Source organism: Artemia sp. Qi Xiang Cuo, chromosome 2 (genome assembly GCF_049724085.1).
Source record: "Artemia sp. Qi Xiang Cuo chromosome 2, ASM4972408v1, whole genome shotgun sequence".
NCBI classification, from domain to species: Eukaryota; Metazoa; Arthropoda; class Branchiopoda; order Anostraca; family Artemiidae; genus Artemia; species Artemia sp. Qi Xiang Cuo.
Genome location: NC_142795.1, coordinates 12,626,304 through 12,647,738, shown reverse-complemented (window position 1 = coordinate 12,647,738; position 21,435 = coordinate 12,626,304). Strand labels below are relative to the sequence as shown.

Here is a 21,435-nt window from a genome sequence, read left to right as displayed (position 1 = left end):
CTAGGTTTACCTAAAACGTTTCAACAGCATTTGTCAATCAAACGATTCTGAGCGTAGCCTACTATTCTTTAATTAGCAGCCTCGTACATTTTGTTTAAATACTTATTTTTTCATTTTCCAGATTCAAGATTTTTATTTAACACAAATGAAAATACATTCTTAGACCACACTGGCTATACATGACAAACGAAACTCAGAGAGGAGAGAAAGTAACAAAATGAAAAATAAAATCAAAAAGGGTGAAAAAACGAGGATTTTGTCAGCCAGTGAACCATGAAGATGAAAAATATAAGCAAATATTTCGACAAGGACCTCCGCCAAGTCGTCCTAATTGATAAAAAAAAAAAGAAAAAAAAAACGAAAATCTAACCTTTCGAAGTTTACTGTACAAAGACAGAACAGACACTGAATAAAAAACCAGGCAGGAATCAATGAAAATAAATTTATCAAAATGATTGTACAAAGATTTTTAGTCAGGCAATAACTTTAGCTGGTCTACAACTTCGGTTTTCATTAGATATGCAAATAGGTTGTTTTAAGTTTTTTCAAATAAAAATATTGAATGAGTCCTTCAAGATTAAACTGTCGTAAATTGGACTTAATGAAATTAAGCCCAATGAAATTTTTGAAATTTTTCCTTAATGAAATTTTTCCAAGTTTATCGCCAAGTTTCGGGATGTATGGTAAAACGATGAAAGTTTTTTTCTCAATTGCCGGTGTAACAGAATCAAGGGGGACAAGCTCCCTATTTTGTTCTTTTATCTTTTTTAATCGTCTATCTATTATATTTTCAATGAGTTTGATTGGGAAAATGGCTTTCTCGAAACTTATTTAATTTTATTTATGAACGTTTTTATTAGTAATAAATATACGTAACTTACGAATTAACTTACGTAACGAACTTCTATATTCATAGATTTTTAATACGTATATTAGGGGGCTCGCTCCCTAGTCAATATCTCGCTCTTTAAGCTAAAGTTCGAATTTTGTTCCAATTCCTTAAAAATGACCTCTTAATCACAAAGGCCGTTATTTAGAGTAAATAGCTCTTATGAAGGTACTAAAAAATCTATGGCTTAAAGAGCGAAGTATTGACTAGGGGGTGAACCCAATCATACACGTAATATTTTCAGTTCGTTTTAAGTTTTGATATTGCTCCTTATTTTCAGTTGGAAAACTTTTTTTTATATTTAATTTCTGATCTTTTTTTAAATAACGCTGGGAAATCCGGCGCCCCCTTTATAGCAATGTCCCTTCCCCCATGAAAACTTCCTTCATGGAAAGATCTTCCCACATAACGCGCGACCCACCCACCCCCCTACTACCAGGAAAATCCCCCCCCCCCCCTGAAAACGTCTGTATACTTCATAATAATCAATGCTATATGTTAACATTGGGTAAATTTCATAAATTTCAGCCCTCCCCCCGGGGACTTCGGGGGATTAATTCATCCTAAAGGACATAGTTATCATATTTTCAACCATGCTGAACAAAATGGCTATCTCAAAATTTTGATCAGGTGATTGACTTTGGGGAAAAAATGAGCGTGGGAGGGGGCCTAGTTGCCCTCCATTTTTTTCGGCACTTAAAAAGGGCACTAGAACTTTTAATTTCTGTTCGAATGAGTCCTCCCACGATAATCTAGGAACACTGGGTTGAAACGATCAACCCTTGGAAAAAAAAAAATAAACACGCATCCGTGATCTTTCTTCTGGCAAAAAATGCAAAATTCCACATTTTTGTAGATAAAAGCTTGAAACCTCTACAGTGGGGTTCTTCGATACGCTGAATATGACGGTGTGATTTTCATTAAGGTTCTATAGCTTTTAGGGGTCTTTCCCTCTTTTTTCAAAAATCAGCCAAATTTTCTCAGGCAAGTAACTTTTGATGGGTATGACTAAACTTGATGAAAGTTATATATTTGAATTTAGAATTAAAATCTGATTCTTTTGATGTACCTATTGGTATCAAAAACCCGTTTTCTAGAGTTCCAGTTACCGTTGAGCCGGGTCGCTCCTTACTTACAGTTAAAAAATAGGGAAATCACCCTTTTTCAACGGTTTTAAACCAATTTTTAATCTGAAGAACCATATGGACAAAATTTGAAAATGTAATTCGACAGACGGATAAAGTTGAATCCCAGAAATGAAATGATATCAAAATTATCTGTTTTTGTTTATACATGAGAACTGAACGAGAGCACAAAAATAACAAACTAAAAATTGATCAGGGAACATAAAACTTAAGAAAAATCTGCCTTAAATCTTGAAGGTTGAACCTTGCCCAACTCACCGAGGTATATTATTTGCTCTGTCGTCATGCGTAATTTTATTAGAATCAAGAACTAAAGTTCGTGGCCGTCCTGGCTAAGTGGACGTGCGCTAGGTTGAAAATTCTTTTTCCAAGGGGCACGGGTCGATCCCTGGCGTGGCTAGTTTTTTTGGTTTGTGACGAGGATCAGTGGTGTGACTCAGTAAGCTTAGTCAGAGTCGACCCAGCTCTAAATGTGTACCTGGAGATATCTGGGGAAGGTAAGCAGGAAGGGTGTGCGAAAGCACAGGATAGCTGGCCCCCAGCCCCCCATTGCACTTCCTGGCTGAAAGGCCAAGAAACGGAGATCAGCACCGCCGGTTTGGACCTTAAGGGTCTAGTGCCGTCATACTACTACTTACTTTACTTAAGAACTACAGTTTTTCTCAAGCATAATTCTTCAGTGATGATTAATAACATAAAATATTGATAAAATTAAATAACTATTAGAAAGTTTTCTGTTGGTTTCCTTGGCTGAAAATGTACGTACTTAAAAAAAATATTAAGATTTTAGGAAATAATTGTGGTAATTGTTTATAAATAGCAAGAAGATCCATCAAAAATAGATAAGAATTGACAAAAATAGATAAGAATTGATAAGAAAAGAGAACTTAAAAATATAAGAAAAGAGAACTTAAAAGAGAACAGACTTAAGATTTCAGACCTGACAAAAGAGAACTTAAAAATAGGTAATGTAAACAGTTATCTTTGGCGGTTTGCAAGCCATTGCCTACTAAAAAGAAATATTTCAAAGTTTAGGAATACTTTACGTGTAATCATGTCAAAAATGTATTGTTTAGTCTAGAAGCTATCCTCTTCAGATAGGAAGAATGGAAACAAAGCAATTGAAAATCAAAAATTAATCTTGGGAATATTTTTTTCTTGTATTTTGTTCACACCAAGCATTCTGTCAGAGAATAACTTTTTCTGGTATGTTGTCTAAACAAAGCATGCAAATTAGACGTATGTCGGGTGCCATTACATTCCGAGACCATAGTTTGGTTTGTATAGCGTTCTTGGGACTTTGCTGGGGATGAATACTTCTTTAGGTTTTTTTTTAAGTTCTCATTTTAAATTTTGTATATATATATATTATAAATTATATATATATACATATATATATATATATATATATATATATATATATATATATATATATATATATATATATATATATATATATATATATATATATATATATATATATATATATATATATATATATATATATATTACTTCTAGTTTTAATGGTTCCTCGGAATTTTTTATGGGAGAATTGCCATGCTATGTTCATATATAGACATTACTTTATGGTATCATCTCCACAGGACAGACTCGAGAGTTTCTGACGCTCTAGGCAAAACTATTTCTAAATCTCTCCTAAATAGCGACGAAGACCACACTGCCTTTCCACACAAACAATAAAAACATGAAAACAATAGGGTTTTCTAAGACAGTGAAGATAATTTGAATGAATATTTCGGCCCTATGTCCAAGGGCAGTCCCTTGGACATAGGGGATGAACTCAGTTTTACTATTTATAGAAAACCAACACAAAATTTTAGATATTTACATTTTAAATCAAACCACCTCCCACAAGTTAAAAGAGCTGTCGTAATCTCTCTCGTCGATCGTGCCCTACACATTTATTCTGATTCCCACATCACAGCAGAACTAAACTTTATCAGGGACATACTTTTTGGAAATGGGTATCCTATTTTACTTATTAACAGTCTAATTAGCTGTAGACTGAAAAGACACTCCCGTAAAATTAATGATAATTTACCATGTGAGATTTCCGACAAGCCCTCAAACACTATTTACCTCCCCTATATTCCAAAAATCACTACAAATCTTAGAAAAAGTTAGCACACAAAATAATCTGTATGTGGTATTTACCAATAATTTCAAAATCATAAATTTCCCAAATTCTGGTAAAGATAAAATCCCAGTTACTCGGCAAAGAGGGGTCTATCAAATACCATGCGATTGCGGCAAATACTATGTAGGTAGAACTCACCAGAATTTAGAGAAACGCATACAACAGCATAAAGATGATATTGTCAAAGCTCTAAATTCTAATATTGCTACGGTTTCATTTGATTCTGCTTTAGGCAGTCATGTCCTTAAAAATTATAGCCGCAATATACTTTTTGATGAATCTGCCGGTATTAGCAATGACCTAGCCACCTAGGCATAAAACAGGTAGTCCGAGAAGCAATTGAAATCAAACTTAAGGTTAATAATAATATTTCTTTAAATAGGGACTTGGGGGAATCTACACTAAATGCTCTATACACAAATCTTATTAAAAATGATTTTGTAAAATATTTTAAAAATCAACACAGAACCGGTCACAAAAAATAACTTTGAGGCTAACTGCCAAAAAGGCTGGATTAACAGTAAGAACGTGTTTTAAATTATTTTTCTTTCATCTCATTGAATCGCCTTGTTTTACCTCACTTTCTTATCAGTCCTAGTTGAACTTCGCTGAAGTAAGGATGCTGGGACTGCTTTGAAAAATTTTGCTTTTTAGTTTAATTAGTCGCATGTTGTTGTGTGTCTTTTTCTTTTATATAATTTTGTCTTGCTGAGGACGGCCCTTGGACATATGGCCAAAATATCAATTCAAAGTATCTTTACTGTCTTACAAAAAAAAATTCTCAATTATTGTTCGTGTTTTTGTTGTTTGTAAGTGTCTCTTTCCCCCAATAAATCTTTGACAGAGAAAAAAGCTTCAGAATATGAAGATTATACGTTTAGATTAGCTTTGTTACGAAAAATTACTATGAATTGAGTAGGATATTAATAAAATATTGAACTAAAGGTAATTTAATTACAAAATGTAATGATTGTAAATTCCTAACTTAATAAAGTCTATAGTTTTGTTTTCTCAAAATATAAATTTGTTCCACTTTCACGACCTCCTCTCATTGGCGAACAGGGCACCCCTTTACCCATGGACAAGGCACCCCCCCCCCCCACACACACACACACATACACATACACATACACAGAGGCCCTGGTATCCTATGTAGTTGCTTAGCTTGCCTAAATAGTTGAGCCCTGTGTCTTCAAATATAGAGTTTAGCTGTTAAGCACAAAACACTTTTTTCTGCTGAAAAGCTTCCCTTTTTCTTAATTCTTGTTGTGTCTCATGTCCTTATAGAACCAGGGATTTCAAAATTGACGAAAACAAAACGACAAAAAGCATTTGCAAATCCAGAACTTGATTACAGTGACATCACTATGATTTGCAATGTATAAAGTTGTGTTTGGTAGCTTTGGAGCTAGAAGGCTAAAATACTTTTGTCTAAATCAGGTCCGGGCTAAACATGACATATACCAAAATCTTAATCTTGGTTGATAAATGCATATATTTTACCAACACATGTCCTTATTTTATAGATGGCACCACAATTTTTCATTTGGTAAATGGAGGATATGAAAATACTCATCGTAGTCGGCAAATGCAGCAGTTTTAATGACTGGAAAGAATGGGTGAAAACCTATCAACTACTACTAGTTACTTGCAAAGCGGCAAGATCTCTGCCATAATTTATAAAAGGTTAGGTGGTTAGTAGATTATGAGCATTGGGTGGTAAAGAAAGCGACGCCAATCCAAAGCACCCACATATCAGTTTCAAACTTAGCAAAATATGTGAGTTGGCTCATCGATCTCAAGTGCAAAGGAATAGGTTAATGAAAGGTATTAGATACGTCAAATTTAAGAAAGAATCGAGCAATAAATAAAGTGCTTGGTTGCATGGATATATTTGATAAGGACTATTGTTAACAGATCAATCCCATTTTCACAAAAATATCAAGCCTAAATGGATTTCAGCTACCGACCAGGTTGTTGCAACCCGTTTGCCACAAAAACAACCAAAAGAATCAAATTGGCCATGCATTACTCCCGAAAAATTCTAAAAGTTTTAGAAAAAGGAATGCGCAGCCAAAGGGGTGCTTACTTTTTAAAGCTATGTTTATGCAAGCGATATGTCTCGTAATCAACAATGTGTCAAGGGACACATATGAGCCGAACTGGGAAGACAAGAACGCTAAATTTGAGGTTTGGATCATAGAGAGAATTTCATTGTGGAAGAATACTGCAGTATTACGGATTACCTCCATAGTCCGAAAAAGGTTTGGAATCTTACAGGAACTATGTTTCTTCTTTATGGGTCACAACGAGCAGCTAAGAGCACAGAATCGACACGGAAGCTTAAGAATCTGTCATTGACAAGATTGGCGTCCAGGTCAGAGAGTTTGACAGCGTTGTAAACCAGCTTCAAAGCTATTATTGAAGTTCTCAAAGAGCTGATAGAACAGAACGAGTAGAAGATAATAAAAGAAAAAGTCCAACTTCTGCAGCATCACATTATCTGCTTTGGTTTTGCTCTAATGCATTTGTTCTTCTCCCAAGTCCTGTTTAAGACAAAAGTTCTCGTAGAAAGCTTCAGACTGAGCAGCTTAATCTGGAGATTGCAAACACAAAACTCAGGACAGTACGTGATATCTTTTATGGTCTCACCCAAAATTGTTCAGATAGAGAGGAAAACTTTGGCTTCGAAAGTAGCAGTGGAAATAAGTTGGTTCACTAGCCAAAGACGAGTACCAACTCAAACAACATCCTTGGCATCCACTTGCTCGCTATTCAGAGGAAATTTCTGATCCTGGAGCCGACCCACTAGATGACTGGAAAATTCTTCTATTTAAAAAAACTCTGTGGAGTCCTCACCGAGCCCTAGTAAACTGCTTGGACGATGATAAGAGCCAGCGTAGTGAAGTCTACTGGGCAAAATGGACATCAGCTATGAAAGCCTTTCCAAAGTCACGAAGAGGCTCCCGAAGAAAACCTCCCACGCAACTCAAGTTAGAGCTATTGACCAGGACGAGGTCCAAAGCTATGAAGTCACTGTGACCCTATTTTGACTAGGGTCATGTTTGAGACCCTATTCCTTGAAATGTATGGAGTTAAATCGATATCCCCAACTCCCTGGTCAGTTTACCAGTGGATTGTGACAGCCTCACCAGCCTCGGCCATGGTGAAAAGAAGTTTCAGGAAACTAAAACTGGTCATGACAAGAACTGGACGTCCAAAACTGTACGTCACAAAACTGGACGTCCATGTACAACAATGGACGATGACTGTTTGGATCACCTCGTCATGGTGTGTTTTGAGAATGCCAAACAAAGAACGTTTGACTTTTTAACTGAAGTTTTTTAGTAGCATTTTTTTCATTCTGTATTTAATCGTTATATTTGTGTTTAATTATCATTCTCTGTTTAAATGAAATTGTTAATTTGTCACTTCTGAATTCTGCTTGTATATAAATCATATTTACTTTTTACCTCTTGTATTACTCCTTTCTCCATCAGATCACCAACTACATCCACTTTCTTTCACGAATTTTCTTTACTAGATCCACTAGATCCGGCAGAAATGCATGCTTCGTACGAGAAACAGAACTAAGAAGCTGTTCTTTATCAGGCTATACGATTCCTTGAGGTCACCTGTGGTCTCAAGTTTCGTATTTGCAACGAATTTTATTCCAATTATTTGTCAAAACCAGTCTTTAAAAATGACCAGCTTTTCGGTAAATTCCCTCGCTTCGCCCCCCCCCCCCCCCAAATTATTTCGGCTAATAGCACCCCTGCTTTTCACCCATGCATCTTTTTGTACGTTTAGGTCCAGAAGTAATGTAAAGCAATGGAATCAAGTTTTTTCTTTTAGAAGAGGGTAAGAGCTCTGGTTCTCTCCCTTGGCACATGCCTCACCTTCTGTTTTGTCGATTTTTTAGTCCAGAAGAAGCCACAAGTATGTGAAGTAGTAGAGTCAATTTTCTTTATTTCTGATGAGGGGAGGAGCTCTGGACTCCTTCCTAGGAATTTGTCGAATCCGTACGTGAATTGCATGCTTAAGAATGTGACACTGCTCCTCAATTTTCGCTATTTATGTTGCTGGTGTCAAATGGCATTACTTCAAAACCAAAAAGAGCTGAAAAACAATATGAGCATGAGTTTATTTCGGGAGAGTAATCTTTTTTGGGTAGAGCAAATTTTGAAAATACAAAAAATAATTCGAAGAGTAATTTGCTTTAGGCTTTTAAAACTCTAATAAAAACTTAAACCCCTCAAACATGACATTGAATCGAAATCCAAACTAGACTATTTATAATACCCTGTTCTAAAATCCCTAACCGGGGTTGCCTACCTTTAAAAACAGGGACGATCGTAGTTTTGAATGAATATCACTGATTGACAGTGTTTCTTATCTTATTTTCTCTTTTACTTTTTTGGTGACTTTCTGAAGTAGAAGAACACTCAAGTTGGAACATATATGTGACTCAAGATGAGGCAGTACAGCATGAAACTATCCTGCAGTACCTCTCCTAACGGTAAAGGTTCAAGAGCATATTGTGCCATCTGCACTGTACTGAGAACTTATATATTACAAACATTTTTTATTATATCTATAAAATATAAAACAACAAAATATTGAATTTCTGAAGATTTCCAGGAACTAATATCACTGTATATTAAATATTGAGTTTGTTTTCGCTATTTCTTTCTAGACATCTTGATTAATATAGTATTTATTTTTAATTTTCGTAGATATTTTGAAAAAAATAAAGAACTCTGTTTAAACACATATAGTTTTCAATAAAACGCTAATGACGCAATAGGCCTTAGAACCTTTACGGTTAGGAGAGGTAGACGGGAGGGGGGCAGTAGCGGTTTTTTCGAGGTTCCAGTAATCCTCTCAATAATATTTTCTGACAACTGCCCTCTCTCCCTGCCAACTAAATGATCACGTACGATCGTGTTTTGATTCTTGATTCACTTAAAATTCAAGTAATTGCTTCTTCTCATTTTAGATTCCTGAGACGAAAGTCGTGCTAATGCCATCTCCTCTTATATTTCTGAAAGCCAAAAAGAATCCAACTGAAGTAGAGGGCATGAGAAGAGCGCATATTAAGGATGCTGTGGCTCTTTGCGATTTTCTAGCCAAACTTGAGAAAGAGGTAAAAAAAAAATGTTTTTTTTTAGATTTGGTATAAAAAAGTTGAAAAACATCATAAATTCAAGACACTAAGAAATTAATGCCAAACGATTTCTGTTTGTATCGTAAAAGTTTTTCGGGTTGTTTTATTTTAATTAATTACTGGAGATGAGTCGTAAATATCAGATTGAAGTATAAACAATTTGATTTGTATTTTTGCCAAATCTCTTTGATTGCTTTTCAATTTTTTTTCCTTTAACAAGGGGTGGGAGGCTTAAAAGCTCACAGTCATACGTCTTGGTTTAAATTTTGAGCATCGCAAAAAATAGTTTATAACTACCGTGCCAATTAAAACGAAGATGATCTAACAGCAACTATGTTTCTGATAAAACTATGGTTCAAAGCACAAATTCCCAGACAGATGCAATTTAAATTCCTCCTCAATTGTTATAATCAGTGTTATTCATAATTATTACCAGTTTAATCATACTACTTGTTGGAAAATACTGCAGTAATTTCGACACTTCTCGCCACAGGAAGTGGCCTTTTTGTGTTTACATTATTGAATTGACAAGGAAATCTTGCCTGAGTAAGTGGTATAAGGTATTAAAAAATTTGAGCACTAATAATAAAGTTTAAAAATAAAATATACCTGTAGATTGCAAAATTTCTTTAGTCCTACGTATTGAAGGCTTATGATCTCTCTGAAAGTTTTTAGTATGTTATTTCTTCTACAATCTTGCGGTTTTAATTTATCAACGTGAAACAACGATTTTGGTGTCTTTCAATAGGTCAGATTTGGCTTTATCCATCCACCTCAGTGCTTTGTTAAAATTTCGTTGAATTATTTTCTTTATTGAAAAACATGATAAAAAACGCGTGTAAAATATGAAAACAAGAATATGCTTTAATTTTTTAAGCTAATTTAGATGATTTTTTAAGAAATCTTCTAAGTAATATTATGATTCTGGCTTGGCGAATGGATAGACATGAGAGCAGTGAATCTAGAAACATATTTTATATATCTTTTCGGTTAAAGATGCACCTGTACCTCTTAACCTCTCAAACCTCTCAGTGAACGCTGTTCAGGCAACAGTTTTATTATTTTATTCCACGCATAATTTACGACCATGTTATACCTTTCAGATTAATTTAAACTTTTAGGTGAAAGAAGGTCAATATTGGGATGAAGTCAAAGTATCTAAAGAGCTTGATGAATATCGAAGTGAGCAAGCCTTAAATCAAGGCCCCAGTTTTAGAACCATTGTTGGTTTTGGTTCTAATTCTGCCATTATCCACTATAAACCTTCACATAGAACAAACAAAGCAATCGCTCGAAACGGAACTTTTGTTCTCGATTCAGGAGGACAGTATTTGGGTAAGAAATGCATGCTTTGTGAAGCCTTTAAAGCTTGTGAAGACCACAGCGTTTGAAGCTTTTTAACACCAAACTGGATCCCATTTAAGGTGTATTCAACCAATCATACCCTTTGACCATTATGACTGTCTATGATCAGAACAAATTATCTTCAAAAGCTGATTTTAATTAAGGGGTCCTTCTGTTTAGGCTGATAACATCCACAAAATAACTGGACAACGTTTCTATGATTTATTCCTGTTTAAATCTGAACTATTTCGATTAATTTCAATTCCGGGGTCTGTATTGATCTATGCTATCTTATCGTGGATGCGAAGTTGAGAATTTTTAGAGGATAATGTCTAAGGCTCAAAATCCTCAACGAGCGTTTTGTCTTTGTTTCCGGGTTTTGCAAGATCATAGGTATGGAATTTTCTACCAGACGGTATAAGACTGGCGAAAAAGGAAAATAAGTTTGAAACGTTACCTTGGGGGAAGATTTTTTTTAAACTGGAGCAGTAGAACCACTTTATTTAAATGTAGGGGGGTGGTTGGGCAACGATTTTTTTCAGTCAAGGTATCCCCTCTAGATCTTAAATTTAGAATAAATGCTTTCTAAAACCATGATGGCTATACGTGACATAAGAAACTAGGAGAAGAAAGGAAATCATAAATGACAAATAAAACCAAAAAAAGGTAAGAAAATGAGGATTTTGTTAGCCAATTATAAAATATGAAGACAAAAAACCAGCGATTCTTTCAACAATGACCTCCACCAAGTCGTCTTCAGAGCTAAATAAAAAAAAAAAAACAACAAGAATCTAACCTTTTAGAGTTCACTACACACTAAAAGGTTAGATTCTTGCTGATTTTTTTTTTGTTTTTTTGTAACACATTTATCCGAGCGTGTACATCTTTGAATAGGCCTAAAATAGTATCCTTGGTCTGCCATTGCATGCACTTTACACTACTAATTATAAGCATACCTTCGCTTGTTACTTACGCTTGTAATTGATCTGCACTCAAACATGGTTAGGAAGATTTGAATCTAAGGGTATGTGATTTCAAGAGGTTACCACTCCCATCGCAAGTGGATATGATTTTTTTTTTACCTCCAATTGTGCCTTTTAGCTCTACTTCAAGTGCTTTTGAAGTAGCCCTTTGCCCCAGTCTGACGTTAAGATGTTTGTATGTACATTTATTCCTTAGGGGCACAAGTTGTGGTCTGGGGAGCTACCACTACAAATTGCAACATGACACTTGGTTGACAGAAAAAAAACACAACTTATTTCTTCGGAGACAGACACTATCAGCCTTGGAGGACGATGTGAATCTCTGAAACATCTTTTTTTAATGAGGGAGGATTCCCCAAATTATATTTTCTGGGTCTGTCTCTTCCGCTGAAAAAAAGAACTACTAAATAATTCGTTGTCATGCATCCTCGGTCTATTTTATAGTTGTAAGAATCGGTTTTTATCCAAGGATAGTTTTTATCAGATGATCGTTAGAAAGACGACCACAAGGAACAGTCACAAGAAGAATTACATGTGGAGATTCAATATTCAGCTGACTTAATCGTTTAGCTCGATTGCATTCTTGGAAAATGATCCAGTAAAAAAAAAATCAAAAAGTCGAATAGTCGTTATGAACTTTATAATGATCGTTAAAAAGACGACCACAAGGAACAGTCACATCAAAACGAAAACAGTTATAGTAATTTTTCATTTTAATTTATATATTTTCTATTTCGCATTATCTTTAAATTTTGTAGTAAAAAAAAAAAATAAAAAAGAATAATATTAGAACTTAAGTTTATAATGATATTTAAAAATACGACCACAAGGAAAAGTCACAAAAAAAATTACACAAGGAGAATCAATATTCAGTTGACTTAATCGTTTAGCTCGATTGCATTCTTGGAAAATGATCTAGCAAAAAAAAAATCAAAAATTCGAATAGTCGCTATGACGTTTATAATGATCATTAAAAAGACGACCACAAGGAACAGTCACAACAACAATTACATAGGGAGAGTCAATATTCAGTTGAATTAATCGTTTAGCTCGATTGCATTCTTTTAAAATGATACATTAAAAAAAAAATCAAATATTCGAATAGTCGTTATGACCTTTATAATGATCGTTAAAAAGACGACCACAAGGAACAGTCACAACAACAATTAATGAGGGAGAGTAAATATTAAGTTTAATTAATCTTTTAGCTCTATTTAATTATTTTAAATTGAACTAGTAAAAAAAAATATTCCCTTAGACTAGTAGTTATGACCTTTATAATGATCTTTAAAAAGACGACCACAAGGAAAAGTCTCAACACCAATTACAGAGTGAGAATCAATATTTAGTTGAATTAATCTTTTAGCTCGATAGCAGTCTGTGAAATTGATCTAGTAAAAAAAAAAATCAAAAAGTCGAATATTCGCTATGAAGTTTATAATGATCGTTAAAAAGACGACCACAAGGAACAGTCACAACAACAATTACATAGGTAGATTAAATATTCAGTTTACTTAATCGTTTAGCTCGATTGCATTCTTGGAAAATGATCTAGCAAAAAAAAAATCATAAATTCGAATAGTCGCTATGACGTTTATAATGATCATTAAAAAGACGACCACAAGGAACAGTCACAACAACAATTACATAGGGAGAGTCAATATTCAGCTGACTTAATCGTTTAGCTCGATTGCATTCTTGGAAAATGATCTAGTAAAAAAAAAATCATAAATTCGAATAGTCGTTATGACGTTTATAATGATCATTAAAAAGACGACCACAAGGAACAGTCAAAACAACAATTACATAGGGAGAGTCAATATTCAGTTGACTTAATCGTTTAGCTCGATTGCATTCTTGGAAAATGATATAGTAAAAAAAAAATCAAAAAGTCGAATAGTCGCTATGACGTTTATAATGATCGTTAAAAAGACGACCACAAGGAACAGTCACAACAACAATTACATAGGGAGAGTCAATATTTAGTTGAATTAATCGTTTAGCTCGATTGCATTCTTGGAAAATGAGCTAGTCAAAAAAAAAATAAAAAAGTCTAATATTTGCTATGACGTTTATAATGATCATTAAAAAGACGACCACAAGGAACAGTCACAACAACAATTACATAGGGAGAGTCAATATTCAGTTGACTTAATCGTTTAGCTCGATTGCATTCTTGGAAAATGATCTAGTCAAAAAAAAAATCAAAAAGTCGAATAGTCGCTATGACGTTTATAATGATCGTTAAAAAGACGAACACAAGGAACAGTCACAACAACAATTACATAGGGAGAGTAAATATTCAGTTGACTTAATCGTTTAGCTCGATTGCATTCTTTGAAAATGATCTATTAAAAAAAAAATCAAAAAGTCGAATAGTCGCTATGACGTTTATAATGATCGTTAAAAAGACGACCACAAGGAACATTCACAACAACAATTACATAGGGAGAGTCAATATTCAGTTGACTTAATCGTTTAGCTCGATTGCATTCTTGGAAAATGATCTAGTAAAAAAAAATACAAACATTCTAATAGTCGCTATGACGTTTATAATGATCGTTAAAAAGACTACCACAATGAACAGTCACATCAACACGGACACAGGTATAATAAATTTTCATGTTAATTTATATTTTTTCTATTTTGCATTATTTTAAAATTATCTAGTAAAAAAAAAAAATAATAAATAATAATATTCCAACTTACGTTTATAATTATCTTTAAAAAGACGACCACAAGGAAAAGTCACAACAACAATTACATAGGGAGAGTCAATATTCAGTTGACTTAATCGTTTAGCTCGATTGCATTCTTGGAAAATGAGCTAGTAAAAAAAAAAATCAAAAAGTCGAATAGTCGCTATGACGTTTATAATGATCTTTAAAAAGACGACCACAAGGATTAGTCACAACAACAATTACATAGGGAGAGTCAATATTCAGTTGACTTAATCGTTTAGCTCGATTGCATTCTTGGAAAATGATCTAGCAAAAAAAAAATCATAAATTCGAATAGTCGCTATGACGTTTATAATGATCGTTAAAAAGACGACCACAAGGAAAAGTCACAACAACAATTACCTAGGGAGAGTCAATATTCAGTTTAATTAATCGTTTAGATCGATTGCATTCTTGTAAAATGATCTAGTAAAAAAAAATCATAAATTCGAATAGTCGCTATGACGTTTATAATTATCGTTAAAAAGACGACCACAATGAACAGTCACAACAACAATTACATTGGGAGAGTCAATATTCAGTTGACTTAATCGTTTAGCTCGATTGCATTCTTGGAAAATTATCTAGTAAAAAAAAAAATCAAAAAGTCGAATAGTCGCTATGACGTTTATAATGATCGTTAAAAAGACGACCACAAGGAACAGTCACAACAACAATTACATAGGGAGAATCAATATTCAGTTGAATTAATCGTTTAGCTCGATTGCATTCTTTGAAAATTATCTAGTAAAAAAAAAAATCATACAGTCGAATAGTCGCTATGACGTTTATAATGATCTTTAAAAAGACGACCACAAGGAACAGTCACAACAACAATTACATATGGAGAATCAATATTCAGTTGACTTAATCGTTTAGCTCGATTACATTCTTGGAAAATGATCTAGTCAAAAAAAAAATCAAAAAGTCGAATATTCGCTATGACGTTTATAATGATAGTTAAAAAGACTACCACAAGGAACAGTCACAACAACAATTACATAGGGAGAGTCAATATTCAGTTGACTTAATCGTTTAGCTCGATTGCATTCTTGGAAAATGATCTAGTAAAAAAAAATATCAAAAAGTCGAATAGTCGCTATGACGTTTATAATGATCGTTAAAAAGACTACCACAAGGAACAGTCACAACAACAATTACATAGGGAGAGTCAATATTCAGTTGAATTAATCGTTTAGCTCGATTGCATTCTTGGAAAATGATCTAGTAAAAAAAAATCAAAAAGTCGAATAGTCGCTATGACGTTTATAATGATCGTTAAAAAGACGACCACAAGGAACAGTCACAACAACAATTACATATGGAGAGTCAATATTCAGTTGACTTAATCGTTTAGCTCGATTGCATTCTTGGAAAATGATCTAGTAAAAAAAAAAAAATCAAAGAGTCGATTTTTCATCAATTTTAGTCAAATATGTGCTTCTTTTATTATTACTTGATTTTTCACCCATCAATACAAACCAAAGCAACGGAGTATACAAAGAAAAATAAAGAAAAGTAAACTACTGTGAAAACAGAACTGAGGTACAAACTTCTACACACTGCTATTTACAGAATCTTCAAGAAAACTATACACGGCAAAACAATAGAACAGAACACAATAAAAAAGAAAACAATATTTCGGTAAATACATTTACTATTGTAGCAAAATAAAAAAAAAACAGAAAACAACAGAGCAATACAAAAGAAAACAATATTACGGTAAATTCATTTACTATTATAAAAAACCCTTCTTCCATGGATTGTTATTTATTTTATTATTAAAACGTATTATTTGTTTTTCAATTGCTAATGAAGGGTCTGCTAGTCTATACTTGTTGATAAGATGCGTGTTACATGTCCGTTGAGGGAGTCTTAATAGGTATTTTGCATATTTGAAAAAAGTTGACCTGAGTTTTTGCCTAGAGGTTTGAGAAAATATTCGCCAAAATGGACTAAGGTAAAGGAAATGGGGAAGAACAAGTGCATTATACAGACACGCAAGGATGAAACGGTTAAGACTAAACTTTTTAGCATACTCGTCTTTCAAAATGATGTGTGGGCAGGGTTCTTGAGTGTTTTAGAGTCCGACCTATCGGGAGCCCTAGATAAGTGCTGTGACTCCGAGAGTCTGGCTAGTCCCCTTGTCAAAATTAATTCTCCAGTGAAATACCGGCATGTGGTAAAAGTTTTGCAGTTTTTTTTACTCCAATAAACATAATAGTAGAGGGAATAGAAAGGGAGAAGTACTCAATCAACCCTAAGTCAATGACAAAACTAAATTTAGAATTAATCGCTATATCTGTTTTCAGTGATTTAAAATAAAAGCCTAAGACAGGAATTCCCTGAAGACCCTGATTTTGCTATTAGACGTTATGCAACCAAATGTGCATGTTTCGAGAGGCTCAGTGGTCATAGCTACCACCAAAATTTCCTTGTGGGGACTGATTTACCCCCAACTATCTCAAAACATATCAATCAATCCAAAAGAAATGACATTTTATCTATAGAGCCATAAATAAATACAAATAGCTAGCTAAAGGAAATTATAAAAAAAAGCTTAGCGCTCTTCTTGAGTTTAACTTTAGTGCAGATAAGGATCGAACTGCACTATCTATTAGTATTCCTTATTGTTATTTTATCAATGACAAAACTTAGAGTAAAATAACTGCTGTAGTTGTTTTTTGGTATTTGAAAAAGGCCCCAAGACAGGATTTTTTAACAACTTCAATTTCCTTTCAAACGTTAGTCAGCAAATGTGCTAAGTTTGAAGGAGCTCATATGCTAGATCTCAGCCCAAATATTTGTTTGTGGGTACTGACTGCCCCCCAAATGACTGAAAATGGTTGAATAAACCAATAGATATTGCATTTATATGTAAAGACCCATAAGTAAATACAAATATTTAGCTCCAACGAATTATAAAAAAAAACTTTGCTCCCTTTTTGAGTCTAACTCCAGATTAGAGAACTGTTTTAGTGCTTCCTTTTCTTCTTTTCTTCTTTTCATCAATGACAAAACTAATGATAAGACTAACTACTATAGGTGTTTTACATTATTTTAAAAGGAGCCAACGACAGGACGTTTCAGAAGACCTTTAATTTCCTATTAGATATTATTCAGCCATGGGTGCATACTTTTAGAGCTGCAGAGGTCAGAACTACCTTCAAAATATTACTTGTGGAAACTGACTGCCTCCCAAATCACTGAAAATGGTTGAATAAACCAAAAGACATTGCATTTTTATGTACTGACCCATAGGTAAATACACATTTTTGGCTCCAACAAATTATAAAAAAAAGCTTTGCCCCCTTCTTGAGTTAAACTTAAGTTAGGAAAAGGGCTGAAATACAGTATTTCATTATTATTTCTTCTGACTATTTTATCAATGGCAAAACTAAGAGTAAAACTAACCAATTTAGTTGTTTTCATTTATTTGAAAAGGACCCCAAGACTGGATTTTTGAACAAATTCAATTTCCTTTCAGACGATAGGCAGCATAGGTACCAAGTTTGAAGGAACTCAGAGGCTAGAAATTCACCAAAATATTACCTGTGGGGACTGATTGTCAACCGAACCACTCAAAATGGTTCAATAAAACCAAAAGATAAAGCATTTTATGTATAGACCCGTAACTAAATGCAAAGCATTAGCTCCAATACCCTACAAATAAAAAAAGGCGCTCTTCTTGAGTTTTTACTTTAGGTTGGATGGGAGTATTGCTTCCTATTCATCATCTTCTTCTTATTTTTTTTCATTTGTATTAATCAACCACAGCAACGATTTTATTGGCTTCCTTCACCAAACGCAACTAACCCTTTCTAGGTGCAAAGTAGTGTGACATGGGATGAACTAAAAGTTGTAGAAGTGTTGGACGAATTTCGTAGTCATCAGAATGAAAGCATGGGTGCAAGTTTTTACACAATAGCTGGTTTTGGTGCAAATGGTGCTGTCATTCATTATGAACCAGCGCCAGAAACCAACATGAATATTGACATGAATGGATTGCTTTTAATAGATTCTGGTGGACAATATCTCGGTATAACTAACATTTTTTAATTTCACTTTTCTTGTAATTGAGGCCATTTTGCAGTTTTTTGCATATTTTTTCATTTTTTAAAAATTGCAAAATGTTCGTCGCAGAAATTTGAGGTATCAAAATATTGCACAGTCATTGTTGCACAGATACACTGTTTAATTATATAGTTGACATCGGATGGAATTGTAAAACCAGCTTAGAGGTGTGAGATATTATTTTAATCAAATTATTTTTAATCCACTTTTTTTTAATGTTTTTGCTGGTTTTTGTTTTTTTGAATATGTCATCCATCTCACCCTAATTGTTTTTGTGTGAATTTTAGACAAAATGTGATTTTCTGTGCACTAAAGATGGTTTTGCAGAAATCTGCAAAACAATTGTAATTTTCTAACATTTTTATTTTTCTTCATAAGATGTTTTCTATTAATTAATTAAAGTTTGATATTTTGTTAACATCACTAACGAGCTATCTCGAAAAATGGTTGAGTATTTTAACTTCGCGGGAAATATTTCATGTTTTTTTTTGCAAAATGCAAAACAGGGTTGCAACATTCTTATTTTGTAACTGGCAAGTGCTATAAGCATAAAAAGCTATAGGGTGTTGAGCATGGAACTAATGTATTTTTTATGCATCTTATCCTACTAAATGTGTTGTTGTTCAGTTTAGTTTTAGAAGTTGTTGCTTTCTTCTTTGTTATTTATTTGTTTGTCTTATCTTTAGATACCATCCACTCTATTTAAAAGAGAACTAATTTTGCAGTTTTTTATTGGGATTTATATGCAAAATATGTTTGTAAGAACCTAAAATGTACATTTCAACAATTTTTCAACAAAACCGGGATTTCAGCTCCAAAAAATCCCCCTTGTACACCTCTACCATCTTTTCTCTAATATTTTCATACAGGAGTATTGAAAATTGTCGAGAAACTATTTCAAATAATATCACTCTAAAAAAGAATATGCTCAGTCTCCGCAATTGAGTCCGCTGGAAGCGTTAGTTCAGTATATGATTAAATGAAAAATAACAATTTTTTTTCAACTGAAAGTAAGGACCAACATTAAAACTTAAAAAGAACAGATCATATTACGTATATGAAGGGGGTTCCCTCTCCTCAACACTTCACTCCTCAGACTAAAGTACTTAAAAAATGTTCTTATTGTTCTAATTTAACAACCCTTGTGTTTCAGGAGTCGTTATTGAAGAATTGGGACAAAATTCAAACTTTAATGTAAAAAGTGAGGTGTTGAGCAGGTTCGTTTGTGTTCGTGGTTAATTTCTGTTCGTTTTATATTGACATTAAATAAAAAAAAAACAAGTTTTTTAAACTGAAAGTAAGGAGCGGCATTAAAACCTAAAACGAACAGAAAATACTCCGTATATGAAAGGGGCTGTCCCCTCCTCAACGCTTCGCTCTTTACGCTAAAGTTTTTTATTGTTTTAAAAAATAAAGTTGTGAGACAGAGTCAAACTTTAGCGTAAAGAGAGAGGCGTTGGGGAGGGGACAGCCCCTTTCATATACGGAATAAGTTCTGTTCGTTTTAGGTTTTAATGCCGCTCCTTACTTTCAGTTTAAAAAACTTGTTTTTTTTATTTAATTTCTGATCGTTTTTTAGTTAATGCAGCTTTTATTTTGGCTCACCGTCATTGAATAAGTAAAAAAAAATTGCATACAAATTTTACTTTTCTTTTGCTAAATGGATGTTTCTAAATTTGGTTATGACGTAATTTACAAATTAACTTACGTAGCTAAGTTCTATATTCGTATATTTTTCTACTGGCAAAAAATACAAAGTTGCAAATTTTCGCATATATGAGCTTGAAACCTATGTAATAGGGTTTTCTGATACGCTGAATCTGACGGTGTGATTTTCATTAAAATTCTTTCACTTGTAGGGGATGTTTCCCCCCTCTTTAAAAAATCGGGTAAATTTTCCTCAGGCTGGTAGCTTTTGATGAGTAATACTAAACTTAATAAAATCTATATATTTAGAATCAGCAATATAAACACATTCTTTTGATGCATTTATTAACAACAAAATTCCGTTTTTAAAAGTTTCGATAACTATTGAGCCGTATCGCTTGTTTTTTTTTTATTGTTTTTTTTTTATTACGTATATGTTATAACGTATATAAAGGGGTTCTCCCCTTAGTCAATACCACACTCTTTACGTTAAAAGTTAAAAAAATTTTTGATTCACAAACCCCTGAATCACAAAGGCCGTTAAATTAGAATAGATAGCTCTTTTGAAAGCACTAAAAAAACTGTAGCGTAAAGAGCGAGGTATTGACCTGGGGGAGAACCCCCTCACATACGTTATCATTTCTGTTCGTTTTAAGCTCTAATGTTGCTTCTTACTTTCAGTTGAAAAAACTTGTTTTTTTTATTTAATTTCTGATCGTTTTTTAAATAATGCTTGGAAATTCGGCGCCCCCTTCATAGAAATGTCCCTTACCCCAAAGAAACATCCTCCACAGAAAGATTCTCCAGAGTAACCCCCTCCTCTAGCCCCCCCCTCCTCCAGAAAAAAATCCTTCCTGAAAATGTCTGTATACTTCCCAATAGTCAATAAATAATGCTGGCAAGTCCGGCGCCCCTTCATGGCAATTTCCCTTCCCCCATGAAAACTTCCTTCATGGACAGATCCTCCAACATATCCCCCGACCCCCCCCCCCACTACCAGAAAAAAAACCTCCTGATAACTTCTGTATACTTCCCAATAACCAATACTATAAGTTAACATTGGGTAAAGTTCATAACTTTTAGCCCTCCCCCTGGGGACTTCGGGGGATTAAGTCATCCTAAAAGACATATTTATCATATTTTCGACCATTCTGAACAAAATGGCTATCTAAAAATTTTGATCGGGTGACTTTGGGAAACAAATAAGCGTGGGAGGGGGCCTAGTTGCCCTTCATTTTTTTTGTTCACTTAAAAAGAGCACTAGAACTTTTAATTTCCGTTCCAATGAGCCCTCCCATGATATTCTAA

At 33.8% G+C, this 21,435-nt stretch overlaps 2 protein-coding genes across 3 annotated transcripts in view; one reads left to right on the top strand and one right to left on the bottom strand.

Moving 5' to 3' along the window:
* Positions 1–21,435, bottom strand: part of LOC148954909 (xaa-Pro aminopeptidase ApepP-like) — a 582,094-nt gene that overhangs the window by 238,754 nt on the left and 321,905 nt on the right. The gene's annotated exons all lie outside the window — the stretch shown is intronic.
* The window catches only part of LOC148954910 (xaa-Pro aminopeptidase ApepP-like), a 105,429-nt gene that overhangs the window by 38,958 nt on the left and 45,036 nt on the right, over positions 1–21,435 (top strand). Inside the window, exons 7-10 of the mRNA XM_089103312.1 lie at positions 9,192–9,338; positions 10,481–10,694; positions 16,473–16,588; positions 18,232–18,445. Of these exons, the coding sequence (XP_088959438.1) occupies positions 9,192–9,338; positions 10,481–10,694; positions 16,473–16,588; positions 18,232–18,445 (691 nt within the window). The remainder of the gene's footprint in view (positions 1–9,191; positions 9,339–10,480; positions 10,695–16,472; positions 16,589–18,231; positions 18,446–21,435) is intronic.